The following is a 10,794-nucleotide window of genomic DNA, read 5'->3' as shown; positions in this document are numbered from 1 at the left end:
TATTTGACATGTCTATACTTGAACAGGGATTATACGGGGTTTCTTGCATGCAACAGCTGTCCAATAATGGCACATCCAACAATTCAATTTATAAAAGTCACAGAGTTTGCAACGGTTTTTGCAAATATGTGCATTTTGCCTGTTTGGACAGTCTAAAAATATAATAGGTGGAAATTTGTTTGCTATGAGTAATTTGAGCATTTTAAAAAATCTTTATTCCTCCTCCTCACTGTAACTAGAAATTACTTCAAAAATCGTGGACCTAAATAAACTATACAAACACAAGCCTCAGTAAGCACCACCCCAATCTGAGAATTAGGAACCACCCAGCTTTTCCTTCCTTAACAATACACTGAATGTGAGTGAATGTTGACAGTCTTCCCTGAGCCCCACCTGCCCACAGGCTTTATGCCAACTCACCTCCAAAGGAAAAAAAAAAGTTATATATATTGTTGTTGATAGTATTACAGATGTCTCCCATTTCATATTTCCTCCCTCCCTCTCACCAACCTCCCCCCATCCCCGGCCCCTCCCCCTGCCCGCTTTTTCCTTCTCCCATGGAGACACTCCAGCTCTCCCTCCCCCCGCCCCCCCCCCCCCCCTTCCCCGTCCAGTTTCCCTGGGTCTCCTGGTTCTGCACGAGCTGCCCCTTTACTGGCCTCAACGCCTCAACGCCTCAACGGCTGTTATTCGGCCAGCGGGACTCCCAGAGAACGGAGCCATGTTCTCTCTTCTGGTCCTTTTCATGGGACTCGGTGGTCTGCAGGCAGGCCTCAGTAAGTTCAGACCCGTGTTCATCCCCCACCCAAGCTTTTGAGGGGACTTGGTTTGCTTAGGGGGCCTGTACGTTTTTGGGTCCAGCTTCTGCGCCCAGACCTTACCCAGGCCCCTCTCTTGCCCCGCCCATTTTCTCCTTGCCCTTTGCTTCAGGGCCTAGAGGCAAAAAGGCAAAGAGCCAGCCTCCGGGCAGAAAACCCTTCACTTCTCTGGAGTGGGTTTCCTTTTCTGTAAAATGGACAAAAGTGAAATATGTGGTCTTTTCCACATTCAAAATTCTGCTATTGTTGAAATGATTGCATCACCATAAAGAAGGTATTTAATCTAGGGTTTTTTCTGTCTGACCGCTGTCCTCAGCCTGCTCCACTGAAGATTGTGGGTCACCCTTGCATTCAATATTTTCCCTGCAAATGATCCTGTTTCTCCACTTCCACGCTTTTTTTTTTTGCAACACTGTAACACTGTATTTGTTACTCAGTGTTGCTTAGTCAAAATTTTCAAACTGCTCAACTAGGGGTGTGTGTGTGTGTGTATAGAGAGACAAAGATAAAATAAAAACTTGAGATCTTGGCAAGAGTTAAGAAATTTGTAGGTAAGAGTGACCAGAAAGACAATGGAAAGGAAAAGTAGATGCACAGATTGTACAATAATTTTTTGATAATGTAGAGAAACAAATAGAGAACTGGATTTTAGAAATTGATAATGTAAAATCAGGTACCAAAGTAACTTCGCTTATTTTTATTTTAGATCCTCATAAAACATTTCTGCAGAACACGGTTCCTGAAAAGATTTCATCCTCTGACACAAAAAGAGATCCAGATAATAATGTAATGGGAAATAATATTTTTATATCTTTAAATTGTGTTGTTTTTAATGTGAAGACCAGCATTGCGGAACAAAGAGCATTTTTGAAATGTGTATAAGTGTGTGTGACTCCATATGTTTGCGTGTTGCTGCTGAGGATAAGGATTTTTAAGTCGGGTGTCTTTCTTTAAAATGCTGATATCTTGTTTATCATGTATTTTTTTGCATTAATTTTGATATAAAATATTGTATTCAGATAGTATTGTATTCCCCTAGTCCTGGCCCTGATGATTCCCCTAAGCACAGTAGTCCTCCTCCTATCCCATCTGAAATTCATACCAATCCTCGCCCCTTATTATGACTGACCAACCAATCTTTGAATTCTGCACTTGTCTAATCTCTATTATTGAAAAAGGGACGTTTAATATTGTGGAAATTCAGTGTATTTCTTTTAACTATAACAACTTTAAAATCTCTTAATATTTTTGCAACAGAAAATTATTATTAATGTGGGATGTGATTATATTTTAATATATTCAGTATAATATGAGGTAAGACCTGCAAAAGTAATAGGGCTTAGGGGCCAATTAGAGAGCTCCCAGATATTACAAATGAAACATGGGGCACCCAATTCAATTTGAAATATATATATTTCACACACACACACACACACACACACACACACACACACACACATATATGATAAGATGGGGGGAAAAAAGCATTGCATGTCTCCATACTAATTTTAAATACAGAAAATTATTGTTCAGCAACAATAAATTATAAGTATCTAAATTATATACCTCTCTCTTTCTTGAAATCCATCAGGATAACAAATCACAATGTAGTATATTTTAACATTGTGATTTGTTATCCTGATGGATTTCAGTGTTATAGCATTATTGTTTTAATTTTCATTTCTTAAATAATTGTTAACATAATTTTTTTGGGGAATAATTTATACACAGTGAAAAATAGAGATTTTAAGTGTACAATTCTTTGAGTTTTTACAAATGTACATATTCTTGTAATCAATACTCAAGAGAAATATTATTCCAGATATTTCCATATGTCCACTACCCTAAAGACACTGTTCTGTTCTCTATCACCATAGGTTAGTTTTGTCTATTATGAACAATTTTTGTACACATTGTAAACATCTGTATCATCACCACACATTTCTAGGTACAGAATATCTAGCATTTCAGAAGGAGCCCTCCAGTAGCCTCCCAGTTAGTACCCACTATTCTTATTTCTATCAGCATAGATAAATGATATATGTTCTTGATAATTTATATTCCTTATAAATAGATATACATATCTTAAATAAATATACATATATTTACATATACATGGATATATGTCTATATATGGACTCATATACTATGCAATCTTTTTGTGTAGCCTCTTTTATTTAACCTGTCTTTTTGATTAATATGTGCCATTGCATGTAGTCCAGTTTTTTTCTCTCTTATATAGCTATATAGTATTCCATTGTATGAATATATTATGAATTTATATTCTTTTTACTGTTGCCGAACATTTGGGTTGTTTCCAGTGTGGTAATATTATGAATAAGATGCTCTGATTATTTTTGCATGTCTTTGGTATTTATATCACATGTGTCAAACACAAGGCCCGCGGGCCAAATCCGTCCCGCCAGGCCTTGCAATGTGGCCCGCACCGCGCTGTCATCACTGCACTCCACTGCGTTTCCATCACAATGACAGTTTATGACTGTTCAGTAAAACATTCGGCCCGCGATTTAGGCTGGATTTTAAGATTTTGGCCCCTTCTCTGATTGAGTTCGACACCCTTAATTTATATGGTTACTCATTTCAGTTGGGTGTGTACCCAGAAGTGAAAGTTCAATGTCACAGGATCTTTCTAGCTATCTATTAATAGTTATTATCTTCTAGAGGCCCGGTGCATGAATTCGTGCACCAGTGAGACCCCAAGGGGGGATGGAGTGGGGTAGGCCCTCTAGGCAGGTGGTGGGATGCTCTTTCCAGCCCCAGATTGGATCCATCCCACTGATGTTTGTGCAGGTTGTTGGGAGCTATCGGTGGCTGCTTTTATATCCTTTTTTCTTTGAAAGTCTAGAGAGGGAAAGCACCCTAGGTGCTGGAGAATGACTTCCTGTTCTGTAGCATTACTTATAAATTTTTATTGAATTTTGGTATATTAATTTTGTAGAGCTGACATAACAAAGTAACACAAAAACTGTGGCTTACACAACAGAAATTGAGTCAGTTCTGGAGTCTAGGAGTCCAAAATCAAAGTGTTGGCAACGTTCGTTCTTTCTGCAGATTAAGAGGGAAAGATCTGCTTCAGGCCTCTATCCTTGGCTTGCAGATGGATATGTTCTTCTTATGAATCTTCATGTGGATTTCTGCCTTTAAATATGTCTGTGTCCAAATTTTCTCTCTTGGTAAGGATCACAGTCATATTGGATTAGGGCCTGCACTAATGACCTCATTTTAATTTCATTATCTCTGTAAAGACCCAGTCGGAGTAAGATCACATTCTGAGATCTTGAGGTTAGAAATTTACACATAAAGTTAAGAGGGACGCAATTCAACCCAAACAGCTGAATGTTTGTGCCTGAAAAGTTGTAAAACCTCTGGATGGTGTCTTTTTGGAGTTATTGTTTTTTTTCCCTTCCCATCAGTTTTGTACATTTTTTTGTTAATTACATTCTATGTGTTTTTTTAATTGTAATATATGTAAATTGAAAATTTTAATGGTACTGTCATATGCCCATGTATTTTTCATGTTTGTTTAATATCAAGGGATTTTTAGAGGGCACAATGTTCCATGTCCCATCCAGACTCCTCCTGTTCCAATGAATAGGGAAATTTACTTTCCAGGAGTGCTGGGAGTAGGCAAGCAACAGGTTCTCTCAGTGAGAGGGCACCTTTGGAATTTCCTTAAGCATGGCGAATTGATCTATATAAAAAGATCACAATAACCAGCTAGGCCTTTCCCTCAGATACATTAATTATGGCAGGCAAGTGGGGACACCACCATCTTTTTCTCAATGTAGAACTTTGAAGCTCCAAATATCCATCCACATAGGAAGGGAAGCACATGTAATGATTATATATTATTATTAATTGGGTCAATATTTTAAAAGCATAACTGATAGAAAACATTATTTAACATATTACTTATAATTATTATTGAATGTATTTTGAATTTTCATGTTACAGGTTGCTTATATGATTACAATAAAAGGAAAACCATATTTTGTTTATCTCAAAAAGCAGTAAGTAATTATTTTTTTAAATTTTAACTCTTTGGTTTCTTGATTTTTAAATAATTATGAATAGGATAAATTCAAACCAGATGTATATTTGATATACACATAGGAAAGGAGGGGAAGCATTTGAAACCTATTACATATTCATTATTGGGTAAAGTCTTAGGCATACAAAAGACAAGAAAATATGGTCCACATTTAAAGAATTTATAATGCAGAGTAATATATTCAGACATATTAGTAGAGAAATGAGAAATTTTATTATAATGTGGCATTATGATAAATGTGTAAACAGTAGTCTCTGAAAATCTAGGAAAACTTTTTGGGAATAGGTAAGAGATGACATATCTGGAGGGAAGATACCTTTAGCTCTGTAAAGAAATGGGGTACCATAGAGGGTCACTCTGTTTAGAGGAAATCATATGTAAAACATAGAGGTGTGAGACTTTTTTCCGTGATTTTCAAAACAGTCAATGTGAATTACTAAAGAACATATTTTTTTGGGGGAGGAGTAAAATATTTTGGAAAGGTAGTAGGTAGAACTGATTTGTAGATCTATCATGCCATGGTAAGAATATTGCAAACCAAAATGTTTTCAAGGGTATACTTATGTAGGCTCATTAAGTATTGTAGGCTGATACTGAGGGGGCAAAAGTAGAGTAGGATGTCTAATTATATGATTATATAATAATTTAGGTGAGTGATGATTGGTGGCTTGAATATATAGCATAGGTCATAGTACAGGAAAGAAAACATTCAGTAGGCCTTGAAAACAGATTTGGTAGTATGATTGGGAAAAAGTGAGGAATCTTGGATAATTTAGTTGTTGCTTAAGAAAATGTCACTTACAGTGTAATTAAATGAGGAGTATGAACAAGGGAGATCTTTATGTGAGGAAAAGGTAAGTTTAATTTGCAGTGCCTTTAAGATATCCAAGTGGGTTGTATTCCATAAATACAGGGATGTGGATCTCTAAGAAGAGATTGGTAATTAAGATATAGATTTAGCAATAATATTTTGGCTGTGATTTTAAAAAACGAGAGCTTATAAAGTGCTTATAAATAGATTGGTGACTAAAGACTAAATCCTACTAAAGACCAATATTTTGGGGGCAGGTAGAATAAAACAAGAACAATAATAACAACAAAAAACACCATGAAGACTTATGTCCTAGACCAGGGGTTGACAAACCTTTTCTGTAGAGAGCTTTGGCTAATATGCTGTGTACTCTGTTGGAACTAAGCAATTTTGCACAAAAGCAGCTATACACAATACGCAAACCAATGAGTCCAGCTGTATTTCCAGAAGATATGGCACAGAATGGGATTTGTAGCACAAGTGTAAGGATTTGCTTTGAACCAAAGTAGTCATCTTCTGGAAATAAAGATAAGAGATGAGGATGGGTATAGATTATCTGTAAGTGAGGTGACATGGAGGTTATGTGGGATGATGGACAGGAGTTGTGCCAAGGTTTGAATTGTTACTGAGAAAAATGAAAGAAAATTCTGACCTACTTTGTTGAGAAGAACTTGGTTATGTATGTAACTAAGCTTAGTTAATACGAGTTTGTAGCAATGCAAAGGAAATCTTCCTAAATTGTGTTCTAACCTATATTTTAATTTTGAGATTCAGTTTTAAAATGTGGAATCAATGAGCAATAAAGACAAAGATTTGGAAGTTCTGTGCTGGAAATTGAGACCTATGTTGTTTTATTATTTGATATTTCTAGCAATTTAGGTTGTTCATTAGCACATTATTTTGATATTATTTTTCACTGTAGTTAAAATGCTTCTCTCAGTGTCTAATTTATTGTAAATGATAAAGAAGTATTTGGAAAATAGGCTAGGCCAAGATAATTGGCACTACTTTAAATTTCCCAGTAAAAAAAAAATATTTGTAGTATGAAGAGTAATTATTTCTGTGCTTTCTGTTTCACAACTTGGACATGTTTTTGTGCTTTCTGCCTAGGTCATTTTTATATACGACTTCTGTTGTTTATTCTTATGACAAATATAACATCCAAAAAACTAACAATCTGTATGACCAGGTAAGACTTAAGGTGTTTTTTTCCCCTTACACATTTCTTATTCTGAATTTTCTTTAAAAATATGAATATTCTGAAATTGCTAGAATATAATTTTACATATTCACTAAAATTAATTAAACTAGTTCTTATTTCTACATGGCACAGATTCATTAGGTATAATAAATGCCATACACATTAATGTACTAAGGTAGCTAATATAATACATGTAAATGTCATATATGGGTTTTCCAGGTTTAAAATAAGTTATCCATTTGTTTATCTTTGTGTACTCTTTTTTCCCCCCAGATGGATTGCAATTATTATGGATATATTGCAGGCTTTCCAAATTCTCTTGTATCCCTCAACACTTGCTCAGGACTCAGGTTGTAACCAATGGAGATATATTTCATTTGTTATTATTAGATCCCACTAGTGTATAAGTTGATCCTCCATATGTCTTTTCTGATTCTACAGTCACCTGTGTTATTTCAATTCCCTAAAAAGTGAACAAAAGTTACTGATAAAATAGAGTTGGTCACCCTGACAGCATCTGCTCCTGATGGGCAGCTACTTGTTGATCCTTATAGGATCTGCTGCTTGAGCTTTGAGCAATCTTGAGTGTAGTGGGTATTGATTGGTCTCTCCATACTTCTTTAGTTTTCCCAAATTTTTGTGTTTTCTTAATTCCTAGAATGGGTGATAATTGTAAAAAAAAAACACAAACAAACAAAAAAAAACACCTCAATCTGATAGATACTTTCCCTCAGCTCCAATCATTTTTAAGCTGGTAGTGTCTTCAATACAGCCCACACAAATGATTTAGAAATTAAGTGACAGGCTGAGTTAGGTATCTCAAAAAGAAGGAAGAACCCTGGTTAGTGTTGTTAAGTGGTTAGAGCTTCACTGCACCCAAAAGGTGCAGGTTGGATTCCTGGTAAAAGGCACATACTGCCAAAGCCGGTTTGGCTCAGTGGTAGAGCGTCGGTCTGCGGACTGAAAGGTCCCAGGTTCGATTCTGGTCAAGGGCATGTACATTGGTTGCGGGCATATCCCCGGTAGGGGGTGTGCAAGAGGCAGCTGGTCGATGTTTCTCTCTCATCGACGTTTCTAGCTCTCTATCTCTCTCCCTTCCTCTCTGTAAAAAAATCAATAAAGAATATATTAAAAAAAAAAAAAAGGCACATACCTGGGTTGCAGGTTTGATCCCCTACCCTGGTCAGGGTGCATGTGGGAAGTAATCAATGGATATGTGTCTTTCAGATTAAAGTTTCTCTCTCTCTCTCTCTCTCTCTCAAAAAAAAAAAAAAAAGGGGGGGGGGAGTGGACTAAGAGAGAGAGAGTACCTCTAGCTCCTACAGAGTGACTTAGAAAATCTATACCTTAGGAAAAGGTCTTGTTTAAGCACATGGATCTATGCCAACATAGTTTCTGTAAGATATTTTTGTTAGAATATGTAAAATATAAAGTGATACATATCCTGCTTGTTACCAGTTCTATTCTGGGTAATGCCTCAAAAAACAAAGAGATAAAGTAGGAAAACTAAGATGAATTTAAAGGTAAATCTATTAGTTTATAGTTTTGTTAGGATCATTTTAAATTTGTTTTGATTATTTCACCATTCAGGGGACTCCTGCAGTTGAAAAACATCTCTTATGGAATCGAACCGATAGAGTTCGCATCAGAATTCATGCACCTCATTTTTGAAGACAAAGATTATTACACTAACATTTCTCTCATAGGAATCAGTAACATTTATAATTCCGATTATCAATATAGAAAAAGTTTTGAAGTAAGTATTGACTTTTCAATTTTAATATAGTCTGTATAATTTTGTGAACTGAAAATGAATTTCAGAGTAAAATTTGGTGACTTTCAAATATAAAAGTTATTTTAGTTTTTCATGAGGTTCCTCCATGACTTTTAAAATAAATAGAAATAAATAGAGAATGAAATCTCAGAGGGAAAAGATGGAGGAAATTGGAAGAGATTCACTATGTATACATATATACATAGCCTATGGATACAGACAATAATGTAGTGAATGACTGGAGGGGACTGAGTGGAGGGGGAAAATAGAGGGGAACGGGGGACATCTGTAATAGTGTCAACAATAAAAAATAAGCAGAGAATAAAATTGAATTCTTTGTTATGCTTGTTGTTATATGAAAGTTTAGCAAAAACATAGGAAACAGATATGTGAATATAGGGTTAAAGAAACCAAAAAATGTTTGCATGTGGGCATTTGGACAATTAATGTAAATTATTCCTTTTTTCTCAATTGTCTGACAATTTACATGATATAAATATTATGTTATCTGCCTGGCCAGTTTTTAAAACTAGATTGTTTGCCAAAAGTAGTTTCCTAAAAATTGGTAGCAGAAAATCTTCCCACATGGAAGATTACTATGAAAACTATTACAAGACTAAAGAAAGAAAAGATACATGTTATAAAGTTAGTATTTCTAATTTCAGATATCACTAAAATCAAAAGATACCTAGGTTCTTGTATAGCTTGGGGCCTCATTAAAAATTATTTTACACCACAGACATTTTTTGGATTGGAATTTTCCAAATAGTACCTAAATTTTGTATTTGAAAATACCCTTGTTATATAATCAGTAGCAACATGTTTCTTAGTTTATCTTTGAACATAATTTCAATAGAAAGTAAATTTTTAGAAATTCCTTAGTATTCATGTTGTATGTTTTTCAGAGAGTTGAATTTTTCAAGTTAATTCCTCAATACCTTGAACTATATATTGTTGTGGATAAAAACATGGTAAGTCCTTTTAATATATTGTTATTTTAAAATTATTTAACATTTGTCTTTTACTTGATTTCAATGATATAATAACCCCTTTAAAACTATTTTTTGATGTTCATTTTGCTTTTAGAACAATTGATAAATTTTTTAAATTATAAATTAGTCAAATTTTTGTTAATTAATTTATTTTGTATATATGATCACTAATTGCATTTATAAAGTGAAGCATCTTTTCATTTTCTAAACCTTGTTTGTTATTTTTCCTAATCTATATTTTCACTGAGATTACATTCTCAGTGAAAATATAGATTAGAATATCCCCAAACTCAAATGCAATAATATTTAATTTCCTAAGCCTAATTGGTAGGGTAGTCTGCTGAACACATATAGCACTTCTTCCAAGCAAAGGCAGAAAACAAGCTATCTGCTTTGTTCTCAATTCTTAGTGAATAAAATGACAGAAAAACAAATGAACAAAATTTTCATAATGAGGATTCACGACTATACTTCAAATCTTGCATGGGTTTAAGTTTTGAATTTATACAACATGGGTGGTTAAGGGATTCTAAGCTATACGACTGCATTTGTCCGAGATTGATAAGATCTGAGGGCACCTGATGGAAGCAAATATTATCTCTCCCCGGTAGAATACAACTTTAAATAGGATTCTCACAGATTAATAACAGCAGTGTATTAGCTCAAAATCCATAAAAAAAATTAGCCATAGTGAACAGGATTAAGATTTAGATAGGTTATAAAACAAAAATATTTTCCCTAAAAGAAAGTTGGTTGATTCTCAAAGAAGTAAATATGAGGCAGAGAAGTGTAGATATAATTGTTGGCAGAGGTAACAAAATTTGAAGTGCAATGGCTCACTAAAGAATTGGAGAGCTTTTTATTATAGCTAACTTGACCCAGTATAAAGCCAATACATACACTAAAATCATATTCCTATAAAATTACAAAGCAATTAGAAGTTGGTAATCAGAATTTTAAGCATAGCAAACAAAAGGAAGGCAGTAAAGGAAAATAAACATTATGCACTAAGCATTTGTTTAATAAATATGGAACAAATTTTAAAGCTAAGGTTAAGATAAAAGATTTCAACTCAAATATTTTATTAGACATAGAGAATAAATACTGCAGTTAAAAACAAAAGCTA

General features: G+C 34.5%; 1 protein-coding gene across 1 annotated transcript in view; it reads left to right on the top strand.

Annotated features, from left to right (window-relative positions):
- Nucleotides 1-686: 686 nt before the first annotated feature.
- The window catches only part of LOC118730557 (disintegrin and metalloproteinase domain-containing protein 5-like), a 94,538-nt gene continuing 84,430 nt past the window's right edge, over nt 687-10,794 (top strand). The window contains exons 1-7 of the mRNA XM_036458611.1: nt 687-776; nt 1,525-1,604; nt 4,794-4,849; nt 6,812-6,890; nt 7,176-7,252; nt 8,493-8,658; nt 9,582-9,647. Of these exons, the coding sequence (XP_036314504.1) occupies nt 722-776; nt 1,525-1,604; nt 4,794-4,849; nt 6,812-6,890; nt 7,176-7,252; nt 8,493-8,658; nt 9,582-9,647 (579 nt within the window). The 5' untranslated portion in view covers nt 687-721. The remainder of the gene's footprint in view (nt 777-1,524; nt 1,605-4,793; nt 4,850-6,811; nt 6,891-7,175; nt 7,253-8,492; nt 8,659-9,581; nt 9,648-10,794) is intronic.

The sequence above is a fragment of the Pipistrellus kuhlii genome, unplaced genomic scaffold (genome assembly GCF_014108245.1).
Source record: "Pipistrellus kuhlii isolate mPipKuh1 unplaced genomic scaffold, mPipKuh1.p scaffold_m20_p_3, whole genome shotgun sequence".
In the NCBI taxonomy this organism is placed as follows: domain Eukaryota; kingdom Metazoa; phylum Chordata; class Mammalia; order Chiroptera; family Vespertilionidae; genus Pipistrellus; species Pipistrellus kuhlii.
This window is presented reverse-complemented; position numbering and strand designations above follow the sequence as displayed.